At 40.9% G+C, this 19,784-nt stretch overlaps 1 protein-coding gene across 1 annotated transcript in view; it reads left to right on the forward strand.

The window, feature by feature from the left end:
* Positions 1–19,784, forward strand: part of si:dkey-246g23.2 (solute carrier family 66 member 2) — a 63,433-nt gene that overhangs the window by 18,542 nt on the left and 25,107 nt on the right. Inside the window, 1 exon segment of the mRNA XM_036585069.1 lies at positions 19,304–19,520. Coding sequence (XP_036440962.1) covers positions 19,304–19,520 — 217 coding nt within the window.

A 19,784-nucleotide genomic window follows, 5' to 3' on the forward strand; every position in this document is an offset into this window, starting at 1 on the left:
ACTTTGGCCTCCAGGGTCTTATGTGCCTCATCTAGGTCAATTCAGTGCTCTCATTGATGGACTGCTGCTCAGACCTCACTGAGCTGAGTTAAAGCGCAGGGTGACTTCAGAGGTTAGAGGCTCTGGACAGCGCTTATCATGTTGCATGGGCTTCCAGACATGGCGAGTTGATTAGAACAGGCCTAAGAGTCTCTGGACCTCTGTCCCTGGCTGCCTCATTAAAAATGACATTGGCATCAGAGCTAGTGAGTGCTCAGGGATGCGCAGGCTGGTTCAGAGTGGACTGCTTCTGCACTGCTCTCTCACACAGCTGAAGAGAACAGTATGACAGCATGTCTCCAACAATGACAAGGAGACACTATCAACATGGCAACTTCTTCTTACCACTGGAGTAGACACTGTGCACTGTCTGAACCCCAACTGAGCTGCATTTCATGTAGCTTCTCTCTCTCTCTCTTGTCTCCTGGTTCTGTTTTCTTTTTCTTTCTTTGTTTCCTTTCTTTCTCTGTTTCTTTCTTTCTTTCTTTCTTTCTTTCTTTCTTTCTTTCTTTCTTTCTTTCTTTCATAACCACTCCACACTACTCTATAGTTTTTCTCAGTTTCCTGGTCTTTCTTTCTTTCTTTCTTTCTTTCAAACCACTTGCACTCAAAAATGATTAGCTCCTCTTGGATAGCTTATTATGGTTATAAGACATTGTCATATGTCAAATATACTGTAGTGCACAGCTCACATTTTTGCTGATGCAAAATAGCATCAACTGGCACTTGTTAAGGGCAGTACGAGCACCTGAGCCCCCAGGTCACATGGCAGTGCCACCAGGGCGCTAGACGTGAGGTGAGGCTCAGGAGGCCGCACTATAGAGTCAATTGTGAGACTCATAACAATAATACATAAAAAATATTTAACAATTTCTTACTTACCATGTATGTTTTTGGTGTGTTAATTCATTAATTCAAGGGGTGCTTCCTTCCTTGCTTCCTTCCTTCCTTCCTGTCTTTTTCTTCCTTCCTTTCCTTTTTTCCTCTTTCTTTTTCTTCCTTCCTTCCATCCTTCCTGTCTGTCTTTTTCTTCCTTACTTCCTGTCTGTCTTTTTTTTCTTCCTTCCTTTCCTTTCTGTCTGTCTTTTTCTTCCTTACTTTCTGTCTGTCTTTTTCCTCCTTCCTTCCTGCCTTCCTGTCTGTCCTTTTCTTTCTTCCTTCCTGTCTGTCTTTTTCGTTCGTACTTCCTTCCTGTCTGTCTTTTTCTTCCTTCTCTCTCTCTCTCTCTCTCTCTCTCTCTCTCTCTCTCTCTCTCTCTCTCTCTCTCTCTCTCTCTCTCTCTCTCTCTGGGCCCATTAAAAGCTGGCTGCAGCATCCATCAAAGGCAGATGAGCAGATCACACGTACAGTATTTCATTAGCTGGGAGATAAAAGGCCTTTGCTGCTCTACACTGATCATGCGGTGGACTGTCAGAGGACAGCTGTGATTTGTCCAGTAAAAGTACTGGAGCGGTTTAGTTTGTGTGCTGCTTCTTTTCTAGGTGAGTTCTCCACTCAGAGAGCAGTGCTTTACTCACTTTAAGCTTTAAGCTCAGTCAGTACTCAAACAAGTGCAGTACAATTCTGGATTTATCACTGTGATCAGAGTGAGACCAGTCATAACTGGCCATGTGTCAATTACAGAAACAGTAAAGACAGAGACTCAGCTCAATCCATGACCCCGATGCTGTGGAATGGAAATATGGAATCAGATACACTGGTCAAATAACAGGAATTGCAGGAAAAAGTAACAGCACTGCGCCTCAGTATTCGGCCATTGATTTTTGTATTATGCCTGTGTGGTTACAGGGGCCATTAACAGGAATTGACAGACCCATATTGGTAATGACTCTGCTAAATAGGGAGAGATGAAGGCAGTTTGATTGCATGATGAGGTCAGTCTGTACTCTCTGATAACAGAGGCTTAGTGCCAGCTAATTCTTTGCAATTTTCTAAAATCTTTCTGTTTCCTGGTGTGAACTGCTCTTCCCTCAGTGTGTACAGGATGACCCTGGACCATTTATTGTCCTTGTACCAAAAGGGTGAGAAAGCGGACAGCTCAGTAACAGGAGAACAATGACAAGTGTGAATGAAAAGCCTCATTGTGCGTGTGCACCTGCCCAGGAGGCTCAATGTGTGTCTAATGAGTAAACAGCTGACAGTGGAAGATTCTGAACTCCTCTAGGCTCCACTGCACCCTGTACTAACTTACCTCGAAGGGGAGAGAGAGAGAGAGAGAGAGAGAGATCAAAGTCACTTTCAGAACCCTTATTTAGAATTTTTATGATTAACAAACAAACCTGCCATTTCTCCTTTCATAACATTGATATTTTATCTCTGCTAATTACTTTACCAATGATGTCATTTCCTTATCCTCCATATCCTTAGAATTCCAGAATTACTACTATTAATTTGTCTTCTAATATAAATGTAATTACATCATTGTGTAATTACACCCACCATCAAAAAAAATCTTGCACCCCAGCCAGCAGGAATGAAACTTGGCGGATAGGTTTGACATTGTGAGGCATGCGAAGTTTCACACCCGGCCGTGCATGTGACATAAGCAAGGACGGGCCTTATCGCTGTACATGACTGACTATATAAAGTCGTCCTGTTGTGCATGCTTTCCATTCTGACTTATGCTGTTGTGTTGGTAGCATCCTTTGTGGGCGAAGTATGCCTTGGAGAAGAGTTCGAAAGCAATTTGAGCAGTTGGAAGAGTTTTAGAGGAGTCGCATCATAGGGCTCCGGGAAGCGGGATGGTTTTATAAACATATTGCGCGCCATACGGGACATGCGGATATTACCATAACATGCTGTTGGCGGCAGTGGATAGAAAAAGGCACGCACCAGCAACATGAAGGATCTGGGTGAACTGACGGATTGTCCGACATGTGCGGAGTGACCCAATAGCCATGATTGCGGACATTCAGCGAGCAGTAATACCCTCTATGAGTCATCCTGTTAGTGCCAGCACCATTGGCAGATGGTTGCACGATGCAGCACTACATGCACTCAGACCATTACGACGACACCACATCAGTGTCGCCAAAGCCTGCAATAGTGTCGTGCCGGACTACAATGGAGTGACTCAGAATAGCAGCAGGTCATCGTCAGTGACAAGTCCCGCTTTTGTCTTGGTGGAGACGGCCAAAGAATCCGTGTGTGGAGGCACCGTGGTCAGCGCCGAGATGAACGGTTTGTTGTCATGCGTCACACGTCCAGAAGGCCTGCTGTCATGGTGTGGGGTGCAATTTTGTACGATGCCAAATCACCTTTGGTCTTTATTACAGGCACTTTGACAGCCCAATGTTACGTTAATGTAGTCCTGCAACCAGTGGCTCTAACTTTTCTGAACGCACACTGCAGTGCACTATTCCATCTGCATACTGCTGCCGTCTCAAGAGCTTGCCTTGAAGACACAGATACTATGCCATGGCCAGCCGCATCGCTAGACCTATCCCCGTCTGAAAATATGTGGGATACTTTTGGAAGCGCTATCAACACTCCACCCCTACCGCAAAATCTGCAGGAACCACGTAAGAATATTCGAGCTGCAGGACACCATCAGGAACCTTTCCATGCCGAGACATCTGGCATGTTGCGTTAGCAAACATGGCTGCCTGACGCGATACTGAGAGACCACACTTCTATGTGTAGAATAGCATTGCAATCCGACAACTCCTTCTGTGTGCATCTATTTTTTTGACAGTAAGTGTAATCACATAGCTATGTTACAAAAGTGGATTGAGTCGTCTGAACCAATACTCAGTTACTATATTTCTGTGAAGAAATGACTCAAGTCAAAGTAAAAGTATCTTTTCAAAAATCAACATGAGTACAAGTACATACAAAATAAAATAAAAAACTAAAGTTTGTAAGGTTATATTCTCCTATTTTTGATGCACTCTCATCTAAAATAAAGCAATAAACCTCAAGAGTGAGAACTGAGACCTGTCATAAACCAATTCAGATGCCGAACCAACGTAACAATGAAATTAAACAGAAAAAGAAATAAGTTCAAGTTAATGACTAAAATGTATTTAAAGTGGAATTTTGATGATTTTTCAGAATCTCTTTATAATTAAATCGTTAAGCTAAGATAGTTTTGAGATATGTTTTTGGCCTGAAACATATTTTTGAAATCCATTCATGGGGTAGACGTAAATGCAGGATGTACAGCAAAATAGATGCTAAAGAGAACTACTTTTTTAACCATTATTTTACCATTATCAACATTATAGGACTCAGCATTACTGTCAACTCAGATGACACAGTTCACTGGTGGTTTTGAATTGTATATGAAATTCCTATATCTGTGTTGTAGACAACACCACCCCTGGTTCTCATCTTAACCACTATAAAGAATGCTGTCAGGAAGTTTCTCTAGAATACACCACTTCACTTCAAACCACTCTGAATTACTTTGTTTATATCTTAACTGTTGAATTTCTTCAGAAAATTTGAAAACTTTGAACTTACAAATATAATTAATTATAAGCAAAAGAATTTTTAATTGTTAGAAAAGTACAAATCTATCAAATTTTACTTATTATGTAACTGTAACTGTAACTATATGTGACTAGTTACTACCCACCTCTGGTTACATAATGACTTACATTTTACATTCCATTTACATTCTGTATTAGAGTCTGCACTTTTTTTTTCTAATGTAACACAATAACAGAAACATGTAAAAATGTAGCTAATACTTTTTTGCAACACTGTACACACAAGAATAACTTTGCACCACGTAAATTCTTGATATTAAAATTTCCATTTCTGTACATGCTGAGATCTCACTTCAGCTGGTGACAGAACAAGCCTTAATGTCCTTGTGTCAGCTTTGCCCTTGTGGTCACAGCCAGAGTGGGCTTGTTGAGGGTCACACACCCTGATCTAACAGCCCTGCCCCGCCCACCCTGACAGCAAAACGGATGGATGCATTGCACCTTTGCCTCTAGCAATGCTACCTTTATGTCTGTGATGAATCACTGCAGCCTGACTTCAGCCACCCCCAGCCCCAGCTGCTGGGCCTGTTTTCACACTTTCAGTGCGTGCTCTCCTTCACCTCTTTATCTCTGCTTCCCTCCATCTGGGCACTGTTATGCCCTTTTTCTGCTCTCTCTCACCTCATAGCGACCGGGTCACTGACTGAGTGTGTTGTCTGGGCCAGAGAGGGGTGCTCTTTTAAGCAGACATGACACAGACACGCAGGTACATTATTAGGGCGTGAATGACTCTGGTGTACTCCTCTGTCTGTGTGTTTATTACATTGTGCCCTTGTCACTTCTGTCCCTGTCTTATGTAATACGTGTCAGAGTTATAGCTTGAAATATTTGTCTGAACCTGATGGAGCCTGACCATTCACATCAGTCACATCATTTCAGATATTCGTCAGGCTCAGGTTGCGTCTTTTGTGGGAGATGATCTTATAAAAAAGGGTACTAAATCAGAGCTTCTCTTAGTTTACACTTTCTCACCCCACCTCTGCCTCTGTTTCTTACCCTCTTAACCTCTCTTCGCTGCCAAGCCCACATGCCTTATGCTGCTGCAGGACTTCAGTGTTTCTGCAGAGTGGCAGCTGGTGTATGAGATGGCTTCAGCAGAGTCTCTGCCATGTCTTTTTGCCAGGCTAATTGCCAATAAAGTGCCACTGAAGGCAGCAACAAGCGAGACCTTATCCTAAAATGGAATGGCCCCATTGAGATGTGGTTTTGAGTGTAAAAATTGCTTTTCCCTTCAGAGCAGCGTGTTGTTGACGGGTCACTTACTAGTGTTGTCTTGCCCTGGTGTTCCCTGTTTCTCCAAGTGAACTGCAGCCTTTCTCAATGTCAGTTATTTTCCCTACTGATGCTCTCTTTCTCTCTTTTTGTATATGAATGTATATTGTATACTGTTGCGGTCATAACAAAACCTTTTAATGTCTCAATTTTTTGTTTTTTATTATTATGAATACCAGATAAAAATACCAGTTGCCTTTTATATAATGCAAAAGTTTGGGCGCTCCTGGTCTAATTATGTTTTGTTGATTTTCGAAGTGAAAAAAATACACATCCTCCACAGAGAAGAAACATAAAGCACTCTTTATATATATATTTTTTTCCCAATATGTTAAAATCTAAGATAATAAAAATGGTGCACTAAAATTTGCCATAAAAGTAAAATGCCATAAAATGTATAAAAGAGTAAAAGGAAAAGGTAAAAACATTCTTAATGTAAGTTAATGTAATTTTGTTTTATTATAAGTGATTTTGGAGCATTTCTGTTAGTTGACTCATCAATATATTTGTATGTGTTTTTTTCCATTTTATCAGCTCCGTTTACTATATAGGTGCACTCTGTAGTTCTACAATTACAGACTGTAGTCCATCTGTTTCTCTGCATACTTTGTTTGCCCCCTTTTACCCTGTTCTTCAGTGGTCAGGACCCTCACAGAGCAGGTACTATTTGGGTGGTGGATCATTCTCAGCACTGCAGTAACACTGATGTAGTGGTGGTGTGTTAGTGTGTGTTGCGCTGGTCTGAGTGGATCAGACACAGCAGTGCTGCTGGAGTTTTTAAACACCGTGTCCACTCACTGTCCACTCTGTTAGACACTCCTACCATAATGGTCATAATGTTATGCCTGATATTTGTCTGTACTTTTTGTCCTTGTCCTGTCTATCTCTCTGTTTTTCTGCATTCTGCAGTTTTTGTTTAAGCTGGATCAGGGGCAGGAGAGGTCTCTCCATCTCAGATGAAGCACTCTGAGATCGCGAGGCGTGCTTTAATCCGCTGGAATTTCTGCAAGGGGTCTACCTCGTCCGCCCTTCTGTCTTGCTCTCTGCTCCAGGTCCCTTCAGTTTAACATATCAGATACGCTTTTACCATGGGAAGAAGACGTATATATATAGATAGAGTAAGTGAGGAGAGGTGTGGCATATGAGGTTTAGCACCACTGCAAAGGCTAACTTGAGTTTTTACCTCTTAGTCTTGCACTCTAGAAGCTACGTGGCTAACCTGTATTTAGTAATTATACACATGCCTCAAACCGCATGATGTTCCCGAAACTGTAGGATCTATTGTTTTCCATAAAAATCAGCAAAAGTATGGACACAGTTCAAGCTTCAGCTGCTGCTACTGCTTTTAGCATGTGGTGCGCTTTTGTCCGTTTTTGTATATTACAGTATGTCACACAGTGTCTGGAACCACATAAACAAGTGTATTTGAGGCAACTCGACACAGGTTGAAGCAAGTATGTGATGATTTTGGCATATGTGTCTGGTTATGGGTCAGACAGTCCTGTTTTGAATTCTGTTGTCCAGTGTCTAGTTGATCATCTGGACATTAAAATGTCTGGTTGAGTCTTACTCCAAATGTATTCCATTTGTCGAAATAGATAAAGTGCTGTTCTGGCCTTATCACTGCGCATCTCTCGCTCTTGTAAACTCTAGGCTTTGCGCTGCTGTATATTTTCACCAGTGTTCTTATCATCCAACGTGAGATTTCTTTTGGGGGCAGGTGCATTCCAATGTGTGTGTGTGTGTGTGTGTGTGCTTGCATGTTGCTAATTGGTGCATCTAAACTTGCATCACTTGTTAACTACATTAGCTTTGTCATTCTTGTGCATAAACCGAACAAGTCTTGTCTGGTCAACTACGTGTGGAGGAGGGGTGTAGTAAGGGGGAGTAAGGGTGCACATTTATGGCACTTTAATTTCCTAAATTCGCAGACAGTGGCAGATTTGTGCAGTTCAGGAAGGTTGAGATTTGGACAGTGGTTGACCCTGCTGTTCTGCACAGCTGTGAGAGCTGGTAGGGTTTGCAGCGAATGCATGCCACGCTTGCCTGAATTTGTCCGTTTGTTGAGCAGCAGTTGGCACTGGTGGACTGCTCCTGTATTGGAACATGAGCTACGACTGTATGAACACTCACTTCCTGTCAATGCTGGAGGTCAGAGTCTGCCTATAAGAGAAGAGAATAAAAATAAGCGAACATTATTTATCATCTATTTCATATTTTACACCCTTGAAGATTCCATCTAGTGAATGATGAAGATTTGTGAGCGTACACACATACGCAGCATGTAGGTAATCTCCTGCCAAATCAGCAGCTGAGCAGCAGGACAGGAAAGCAGTGATAAGAGTTAGGGAACAGTCTGTATCTAGCATGAGACTTGAATATCCACCTTTTGCAGCTCTCTGTATCACCAAGGAGGGAGTTCTCAGTAAGATAAGCCACAGTGAATTATGGACATTTCACGTGGAACGTGGCTTTCCGACATCTGTGAGTGCAAGCCATACAAATGCAATAAAACGTCATGAATAAAAGAAGTAAATGACATGGTAGAGCACTAATGGTCCTCAGAAAGACAGTAGAACACAGCCCTGGTTTAGTGGGGAATGGTTTCATGGCACCAATTTAGAATCGTTATACAGTATACAGTCATTAATTTACAGTACACCACATGCATTATATAGTTAGCTCTGCACTATATGACACTACACATGCAGTATGCACTAATGCACTATACAGTTAATACACATGCAGTATGAAGTGTGCACACTATACAGTACCTGCACTACACATTTAATATACATGCAGTATACAGTACTCTACAGTTAGTATGCATGCAATATATAGCATATGCACCATACAATTAATATACATGCAGTGTGCAGTCCTTGCACTATACTGTAGTATGTATGAACTATATAGTTAGTATTAGTGATGTCAATGTCAAATGGTTAATAGAATGTTAAGATGATTAACACCAGAAAATGCATTTTCCTAGTCTTTTTGTAGTCTATCCACAGTTCCAGAGTAAAGCCCTGTTGCTCACACAGTTGCTGTGACTTCACAGTTGTATTCCTCTGTTTCAAATATAGCTTTAAAATGGCAATTTCCAAACCAAAGTTATGTCCAGCTACTGTCATACTATCAATTCTGTTTACCACTTTGTCTCATTTACAAGCAAAACACACTGCTGATGCGGCAATATCAGTGATATCTTTAATGTTAGCAGTAGGAGCAGACTACACTGGGCAGTGCTTATGGGACAGCTATGGATATGTTAACAAGCAGCAAACTAGCAAAAGTAACAGCAAAGTGAAAAGCTACAGTTCCCCCTCTAAATAATATGTAACATAGAAGTATGAGAGCAGAGGAATGCTCAGCCACTGTTGCTCTGACAGACATGCTCTAATTGGAAGCTGCATTTACTCTAATTTCATATTCACACAGCATTCACTTGATTTTATATTTAGGTTCATGTTGAATCATAGAAGGTAGGAGATATGTTCTGATGAAGCTTATTTTGTCCATGCATACAGCTTTAACAAAGTACACAGCTTTTTAAATACAAAAAAAAAAATCTTTAGGGTCAAATTTGAGCAAATAAAGCAATTGCAATTAAATGTGATTATATAAACTAATGTGATTTATCACAGTTAATTACTTACATCGTTTGACGTTTGAAGTAGACATGCAATAAACAATACATGCACTATACTGTGTATATGAAGTGTGTAGTACATGACCAACACTGCAGTTTTTATTCTGGATTTGATCTCACTTTGATTTAAAACAGTTAAAACAAGCTTGCTTCCTCTGGCTTTATCTGTATTTCACATATTGACCTTGATAACCTGGCAGCTCATCCCCATTACCCAGCCCTTAGCACAGAGACAGCTTATATACTCTATCTGTTCTGACTACAGTAAAATCTGCTCTGCAGCCCTGGAGCTCATTTTTTTCCCTCCTCAGAGGAACAATTACTTAATTAGCCCACCTGATCCTTTGTTTAATGGAGCTGATTGGGCCTAATTACAAGTCTTTATTCAGATCCAATGTCTATTGACCCGTTTCCTGCATGGTCTGTTGTTCAGCCAAGGGCGAACCTGCAGGCTACCCTTCCCTAGCACACGTTAACCGCTCCGCAATGATGTGTTGCTGGAACGTTGCGTCAGTGAAGTGCTGTCAGAGCTCATCGGGGTTAGTCGGCTGTGTGGAAACTTGAAGCAGACTGCCCAGCGAGGGGCTGTGGTGTTGCCACACTCCATCTACTCTTACTGCACCCCTAGTTTCCTGCAAGTACTGTAAAGCTTCCAAAATGTCCGCACTTATTTTTGGAATGCATCCTCTTTTTGAGACACTTTTTACTGCCTATTACTGGCCTTGCTGTTAGTATTCAGTGCTGTTTAATGGAACTTGTGACCCATAGCAGACTACGTGCATCTAGCAAATGAGTAACAAAATGGCACACAGAATACTCCCCTTATATGTCTTGGTTGAGAACATTCATTGAGATGCAGCCATACAAGCAGCGAATGAGGTCATGTCAGTCAAAAAAGAAACAGGGAATGGCGCATATATATTCAGATAATAAGGGAAAGAACCGTGCACAGTGCCTGAAGGATATATATATGTATTATACATATATATTAGTTTATCCAGTTTTCAATATAGAAGGTCTCCCACATCATCATCGATTTTTGCTTGAGTCAGCTTGCCTCCTTCGATACATATTAAGGTTACCATGGCATTGCTTTGCTGTAGACTCTCTTCTTTTTAGACGTTGCTACTGATTGCGTTATGTCAATAATTAAAGATCTAGATCTTACGCACAGAAAAGTCTTCTTTAGCATTACAATTTTCCACTGTCAGACATTCTGTTTCATCTATATGGTGACTGCGGCTCTTAAAATTAGATTAAATTAGAACCTGTATATCCTGACTGCAGGCTTCATCATAATTAAGTTAGTATCTTGGAAGTGTCTGTCTGTATATGCACCACAGCACAAAAAGATTGGCCATGACCTTCATCAGTGTGCAAGAGTGTGTCTGAGTGTGAGGGATTTAAGCATATATGCAAAAGTCTTTTTGAATCTTTAACCGTGTGTGTGAGTTGGGAGGAGCGGTGGTGATAGTACTGTGTAAAAGTATGAAATGACCCCTTTGATCTTTTTCATTTCAAGGCAAAACATTCATGAAGTTATTTGTTTGTCAGCATCGGCATCAGCAATTAAAATTTAATATTAAATGTGTATCCACCCTTCGCCTTTATTCTTATTCCTCTACTTCTATGCTTTTTGGTAGACTTGCTTTCAGAAATCTGCAGGATTTTTTCCACCAAAGATCAGTCTTAGAAGTTGGCTGCATCTTCTGCCTCTCACGATCCAAGTAATCCCAATTACAAATTTAGATGTATGAGACGTCCAGTTTAGTGTTCTATTGTGTTTTGTCTTTTTATTTGTCTGTTTCCTTTTCTTAGTAATGGCTTCTTGACAGCTACACACCCTTTCAGATCTGTAGCATTGTCTTCTCACGGTGGAAGGATGGACAGAAATACCTGTGGAGCTTGATTTTCTCTTATCTGCCAAAGATGAAAGCTTTAAGTACTGTTTATCTGATAGGGATACTGTATTTTTGTGAGTGAGTGAGTGAGTGAGTGAGTGAGTGAGTGAGTGAGTGGGCTAATCATAGCTTCTTATTCTGAAGGAGCACCACTATTTCTGAACCTACTGCTTTATGCATTATTTAGTATTCGCTCCGCTGCTGGACATCTGCTCTGGTGAACACCCTCCTTAATTACATAATGATCCCAAAACCCAGAAACCTGATGAACACTCACATGTGCTATTACTTAAAGGGGAATTCCACCATTTTTTTTTTAAGTTTCTGCGTAATTAAATTATATATTTATTATATTCAGTGTGGTTTGATGTGAAATTTTAAAAGTTGTCTCATGGAAAGTTATTACATGAAATGGTTATGAATGCGCTGTTTGATGCCTAAGACATTGGCCTATAACACATTTGCCTTTTGAGGCAAAATAGTCCCTGAAGGAAACTCCTTAATTTCAGGTTTAGGTTTATTTTACCATTATCAACATTAGATATAAAAACTCACAAGACATGTGTAGGTTCACTGGTCGTTTTGCATAAAATGACTATATTTGCTATCACCTGTGACGTTACTGTCACCTCCACTGTAAAGAAAACCACTCTGACCCACTTTGTTTACATATATATATATATATATATATATATATATATATATATTATGCAGAAATTTAGAAAAATTTGTGTAATTTTGCTTTAACATCATGCTCAAGCAGGTAGATGCCTGTAAAAGCTAATAGCACACACTGATAGCTTGCTGCTAGTAGGAATATGACCACATACTTGTGCCCACTTTAAAGTGTAACACAGTCTACAAACAATGTATTAAATACAACATAATGTATTTAAAATGCAACTTACAAATAATTCTTTATCTACTACTTAATGCCTCTGCATATAGAGCACCTTTGTACTGCTAAGAAAAGGACCTCACATGTGTTTGGGATTATGAGGTAAAAACTGACCACTTTATTTGATCCAAATTGCTTTTTTTTTTTTTACTTCTCCCTATAGTGCAACAGCAGGGTTGGCATTTACTAGCAATCATAACTGCAGCCGCAAATTCTGCAAGGCCTTGCATGGGTGCGCATATGTGTTTTTCAGTTACTTGCATCACTAGCCTTTGCATTTGTATCGCCCTTGAAGCCATGTTTATAGGATGCACAGTGAACCGAACAGCATGTCTGTGCACACATGGATGTCTGTAGAGTATTCCAAGATCTTCTGTACACATATGTGCCTGTTCGTGTATGTAAGTAGTTAGCGGTTCATCTGTTCATGCTCATGCTTTTGAATGAGGGCATATGTATGTATAAATAAATGCTCCTGCTGAAACAGTTTCATCAGACTGTCTGCGAGCTCTGGGGCTCAGCTGATGGGCAGGAGGCAGTTAGAGCTTGTATAAGCCCCGGCCAGGCAGCACGGCCTGAGTTGAGCATCTGCCCCTGGGCTCCTGGGTTCTATCCAGATATGGTCCTGGTGCATGAGAGCTCCCAGCTGGCTGTAAACCTTCCTCCCTCAACTGTATAGGCTTGTAGATAGGGCTGCAGGCAAGAATGCTGGGGGACCTGGATGTTTTTTTTTTTTTCTTTCCTCTTGCCTGTCACTCTCTTCAAATGCCTCCCTGCCACTATGTTTTTCTGGCTGAGATTGACATGCCCCACGGAGTAATGTGGACAGTGAACCCTGGCAGCTGTGAGCTTTGCCAGGACTTGTAGATGAATGACAGAGGTATTGGTTTGACAGGTTTACTGATGGAGATTGAAGAAAGGCCGTACTGTCAAGGTACTATAGTTTAGGGGTTTATGGGGAGGTGGAAAGCAGCTCCTTTCACTGCTCTGATGTGGAAGCAGTGTTGGTAAATGAACTGTTTGATCTATGCACAGCTGAGAGGCTCACCACGATGCTCTTCTATGTGTGTATGTTTCAAGTATGCCCTATTCATCCCACTCACAGACCTGATGAATGCTTGCATGTATTGCAGTTGTGACAAAATTAGACTTCCTGCAAGCTGTTCTATAGTGGCATCAGCAAAGATGCCATCCAGAAAAGAGCCGTTTGAAGGCCCTATACAAGAGATGCCAGGGGTCATGCAAGTTGTAAGTGGCTTTCCTAAAAGTCTGCTGGTCACAGTATGGGAAAACCAGCGCCAAGTTCTTTATCATTTTTGTCAGCAGATTCATTATAAAAGAGAGAGCGCTCTCAATAAAAATGTAGTAAAAAAAATCTTTCTTCGCCTCAAAGGAGTTTAGCCCCCTTAAAAAGTACTGCCTTTGATGGCACTTTCTGACTGTCACGCCTGTGTTCTTATCAAACTTCAATCCGTCATCAAAGAGTGCCCAAATACTGTTGTAAAGCTTGTACAACTTGCTCCCAGGCCAGTTTGGAACTCCTCCAGGAGCGTTTCAGCCTGTAAGAAGAGAAATTGGGGTCACAGTAGTCTCAGCCTTATACTCTCTGGCCATGAGATTACACAGGCTATCTGATGCATATTGTACACTGTGTTGATGGCTACAGCTACCAGCTTGCCAATTACACTGTCATTGGTGACCTGTCTTTCCATGTGTATGGATTTCCATGCACTTTTTTATATCAGAATCATGGAAAGCAAACTTTTGTTTATCAAGCTAAATGCTAGCTTGTCACAAGCAGTGTCCTGCTCTGCACACAGTGACAATGATGAGCCTTTTGAAAGTTTGGGTTAAAAAAAGTTTGTGAAGTTCAAATTCCCATCTTATTAAAATTCTTTGGAGTCATTGACTTGGCAATTCCTTGTGGTTGCTGAGCCATTGTATACACCACTTATTGTGTGTGTGTGTGTGTGTGTAAAAATTGGAATTTTTTTATCTAAATGAACTGTTAGATTTACTCAAAAATGTTACTTCAAGTGTTCAAGTGGTTCCAAGCTAGTGTGTCAAGTATTTTCTAAGATGATCGACTGATTAATATGTACTCAATAAGTTTAAGTAAATGACACATGAGTTAAGTAAATTCCAAATAGCTCAACTGATACTTCACACTGCTCTAGCATTCAGCCCAATATAGTTGTGTTCAACTAATTAAAGTAGTAAGATTAAAGTAAAAAGCAACACAAGTTATTAGATTTAAATTAGATGTACATGTTTAGTTGTTACTGCACTACTGAGCTGTCGTGAAGTCATCCTTAGTAGTATGGTATTTGGTAAGTCTTTCAGCGAACAACAACATAGCTAGGAAGTTAAAGGGAAATTCCTCCAAGTTATTAGAATTTACATATAATTCACCCCCTGAGATGTAAACAAAGTCATTTAAAGAGGTTTGATGTGAAATGGCTCATTGCAGAGAAACTTGCTAACTCTTTTCAGATTTCTTTGCAGTGGTTATAGAAACCAGGGGTCACCATGTATGCAACGCAAATATAACCATTTTATATACTATGCAAGACCACCAGTGAACCTACACGTCTTCTCAGTTTGTATATGTGATGTAGATAAATGGTAAATTAGTGGTACATCTGATCTGGGGGGCTGTTTTGACTCACAGCACCCTGCATGTACCATTCTTCCCTGAATACACTTAAAAAAATACGTTAGGTCAAATTCGTCTCTCAGAACTATTGTAAATCAGTGTCTCAGGCATCAGGCCAGAAATTTGTAATAAGTTCATATAATTTTCTGTGAGGGAATTTTTAGAGGCATTAAACTCTTTAGATGTCCAGTTTCCTATCTGCATCACTGTGAACAATATTGATGCAATAAGTTAAGAACTGAGCATTTCATATCAGACCACTCTTAATGACTTAAACATTATGTATAAATTTTGAAAAATCAGTGAAATTCCGCATTTACCAAGAAGCATACAAAAGATGCACATACAATGGAAGGTAGGCCAGAAGGAAAAACCACGCAAAGAGGATGAATAAAATAAGTAAAACAATATGCAACTAGATGATGGTAAGAGCCAGTCAGAAACTTCTTGACTTTTACTCAACAGAAGTATATTGACCAAACAAAAACACTTATGAAGTTTCTGACAACTTACAAAATTTCACTGTGACAGCACAGAAGACTAACATACATGCATACATGCATTATTAAAGTACTATCAGTGCAAGAAAACGGGTTTAATTTTATGTACATGTATACACGTCACACAAAACAGCGGTCTCTAGTTGTCCACAGACAAAACCTACCAGATTTTCTGGTGATAACCAAATGTCTGGCTTGCAAGACAAGGGACATGGTTAGAAAGGGCCATTGTGAACAGAAGCTTAAGAGAAATCACTCTATCTCTCTCTTTAATTTAACTCCGTAAACCCTAAGGGCCTGTTTGTGGGCTCACACTTCGATTCTTCATTCTCATTACTATATAACTTATGTATTAGTTTTATAGTAGATACTGAATAATTCATACTAGTTACTGAATAATAAGCCTTAAGATTAAAAACTCATTAATAAGCCTAGGGTCCGTAGAGTTAATTGAACTCTTTTTCTTTAAACCCGATGTATTAAAAAGATGCAAAACGACAATTTTTGTGGTTAGAGACAGACGTGAGATGAAGGAGAGTGCAGAGTGGTCCTCCATCATCCCAGTGAAGCCGCTGCTGTTGTCAGCGCATTCTGCAGTTTTATTTAAAGCGGAATGGAGCTTTCATGTTCCTGACAAAGGGCAGTGCTCGGCCCTCTAGCTGGAAATGCCTTGCTGGAGAAGAGGAGGAATCAATCGTGTTCTATGCACAGGTGAAAAATGAAGCCCTCACAGCTCTGCCAAGCCTACCATTCGCATTCCATCAGGACCTACGTCTGTCACTGCACATCATATTAATGTGCCAGGAACGGAGTCACTGCCATACTCGTGCACTGTATGTGTGTGTGTGTGTGTGTGTGTGTGTGTGTGTGTGTGTGTGTGTGTGTGTGTTTCCCTCTTGCGAAATCTCCCTCTCCCACTCTCTGTCTGCTGCACTTTTGTGCCAATTCTTATTGCTTACTTCTTCCGTTCTCTCCTTTCGTCCTCTTCAAGGGCAGTGGGAGGGGGCCCTGAGCTCTTCTTGTCTTCTCTTCGCTCCCCCGCTTTTTTCCCATTCCCGAGGGTCAGATCCTATCTTCTCTTCTGGTTTTGCATCTCAGCTGTTGGATGATGAGAAGCATTAATCCCACACTCACACATAAACACATACACACACCCACCCGCTCAAACTCAGTCACATTCAGGGGTTAAGTTGGGATTTTGGATGTGGAGAAGCCCTGTTTCTTTCATTAGCTAACTAAAGAGATTCAGCTAACTCAATGGTGATAGGTTTATTCGGCTATGCAAACGTTCTAACTACCTTTGTAATATGTACCTATGTAATAGAATGCTTTGGAATTACTTTAGATGTAACATTACAGCAGTAAAAAAAACAGTGATAATAATCCCAGTTTAGCAGACTCTTCACACAGACCCCTAGTGGTGTAGATGAAGTCTTGAGGCATAGTGAACTAATTTATGTAGCAAGTTGAAACAGCGTGAAACAGTGGGAAGAATTGAAAACTTGTATGAAAATTAGTTTTGGCCAGAAGAGCGACGATTTACTCAAATACTTGAACAACTGCGCTTAAAAATAATAGTATTTGGAGCATTTTTAGGTGTCTGTCTGGTGGAACACATATGTTTCCATTTTAATCAGTGTTTTATTTCACACTGGCTGCTCTAGACACACGTCTCACATCCTTTAAAACTTGAGCCATTTGGTTTTTCATGTAAACTCCACAGAGATCCAGTCAAATCACACTCCTGCTTTCTATAGTGTTCTAAACTACATTTAAAATGGTAACTTACTAAAATATGATGATCATGTTGTTGCTAAGGTCGTTGCAGAGCAGCTCCTGTGCTGTACTAACAATGTATTGATGCTACTCTTCTCTCATACAGGGGTAAAAAAATTGTGATTTTAATTTCTTGAAATTAATAGATATGCTGTTTATGCTGTCATGTTTTACAGCTGCTATAAAACTTTTTAACTAGAAAAGAAAGGGAGAAAAAAGAGTATTGTAGCATTCACCGCTATTAAAAGAGAAACAGTTTTCACACAAGTCATGGTGGTTTATTTTGCAGCTGTTGTTGGCCACAGCTACGCCGTACATAAGAGTTTTTCTAACAGCTTGTTCGCTATCCAGCTCACGTCTGCACGCTTCTCACTCTCTTTGCTCATGCACACACAGTGGCGGCTCCTAGCTGCCCTCCACCCAAATAAATGAAATGAACCCAGTGAATATATGCTGTATATATACACACACAACCTAAAACTAACATGTAAACATTCCTACATTATTGCTGCTTGATGCGGTTGCATGATTAAGCTCAGTCGTAGGCGTATTGGACTCATGGCAGTACTGATAAAGATCATTATACTTACATATTTGGGATGATTCATGTCTCAATGGTCGACTAACCTTTTGTCTCAAATTTTGCACTGATTTTTATTATTAACATCCAGTAATTTTAAGTGCCCGCATCTTTGCTTTTTTAGCTTCAATGGTCATGTGGAAAGTGGGTCAATTTGTTCTACTATGAGGCAGGAATGTATATTGCATTACTCTAAATCAGCTTTTATTTATTTATGTATTTATTTATTTATTTCACATTTTTTAACAATAACTGTTCTTTTTAAAAGATGATTGTGAAAGTTGACAAAATGAGAGGAGGAGAATGAAAAATAAATTATCATGGATTGTTAGATGAGGGTAAGTTGGAGTGCAGCTGTTGGGCGGTTTTCTCTCAACACGGTTTATCAAATCGGATAGTTTCAGATCTGGCAAACATTTTATCAAAAATTATTTCAATCAATCAAATTCTACCACCAGAGCTTAGCTCTTCTTGCCATTCACCTAAACCGAAAGCTCTGCCAGTGCGTTCTGTCCCAGTTGAATCCCTGCTCACATTGAGATGTCTCACTCACTGCTTTGTTGCCCACTGCTCTCATTTCCACAGTAGTGGTTGTCGGGTACCAAGGCCTGCGGGTAGTGGACGGAGTGTGAAGAACAGAACCTGTCTAATGACAGCTCGGCACATCCGCTTCTCCTCCACGCAACGTCACCCTCCAGTCAGGGCCGTAACGAATGGGCTCTTATTTAGCCATCAATTCTGTTCTGCTGCTGTCAGCTCATTCCAGCTTGCCCTGTGTGGGAAAGAGGCAGGTAGTCATTGATCATGTCTGGATGTTGGACATGGCTGTGATCAGTAGCGTGGAGAAGGCTCGTGAGAGTACAAGCTTTGTCTCTGCTAGTCTGGGTCAGGTAGCCAGCTTTCTCTAGTTTCTACTGCACAGATGGCGTATCTCTAGCTGGTGCTGGAACGGTATGTTCTTTACACTTAGACGTGATAAATCAAGGGTGTCAGACTCCAGTCCTTTACAGCCACAGTGCTGCACTGTTAGTGTTCTGCTCCGGTGCACCTAATTCTTTCTATGACTTTAAATTGTACAATGCTGTGATTCTTTAGTGCTGGAGATAAATCCTTATTGCACCCAGTGCTGCCGCGTTCTCCAGGGAAGAACTGCCTTTAAAGATATCATGAATGAAATGTGCAATTATCCTTAAACAGGTCTGCCAAAAATAATGAATATTTGTTCAGAGAGACAGAGGCACATTTCATTGGAACAGTGCATCAGACAGGCAAGGCAGATCACTGAGCTGATTTAGGCTTCCGCATTGCACATTCAGCAGGGCCTCTTGAGTCAGTTGTCCAAGTCAGCCAGCGAGATATTTATTCAGTGCATGCCAGTAATATGCTGCTTTCAAATTTTCTGAGGTATATGAAAATCTGTGGATATCTTATCATCCAGAAATTCAGTTCCAGAAGAGGATATTGAGATGAATTTCTCCTCTCTCTCTCTCTCTCTCTCTCTCTCTCTCTCTCTCTCTCTCTCTCTCTCTCTCGCAGACCTGGACCTGCGGTATTTTTGGAGCTGGAGTGCTTTTGAGGACTATCTGCTGTTCTGTTTCGGCTTCACGCTGCTGTGTGCCTTCGTCACTCTCCTCTTCCTGGACTGGGTGCTGTTCGTGGAGGCTCTGGGCTCGTTGGCCCTGATGTCTGAGGCCATGCTGGGCCTGCCTCAGCTGCTGCAGAACTACACCAACCGCTCCACCCGCGGCATGAGGTCAGACACTGTTCAGCCTGCCATCACACCAGAGTTTATGATGCTGAGTGCTTCAGGGCTACTCCATGGCCTTAGCTTTGTTAAATTATCCTTCAAGTCCCTTTCTCTGTATATATGGTGGTTTTATAAAGTCCATAAACCTGAAAAACGAGAAAACAGCAGGTTGACGGAATATCAGTCATCATAAAATTACCATCGCGCTCAGGAAAACAAGAAGCAAGAAGTCAGTGGGTCATTTTAGGCCAAGCTGAAAATGAAAGATTT

The sequence above is a fragment of the Colossoma macropomum genome, unplaced genomic scaffold (genome assembly GCF_904425465.1).
Source record: "Colossoma macropomum unplaced genomic scaffold, Colossoma_macropomum, whole genome shotgun sequence".
NCBI lineage: Eukaryota > Metazoa > Chordata > Actinopteri > Characiformes > Serrasalmidae > Colossoma > Colossoma macropomum.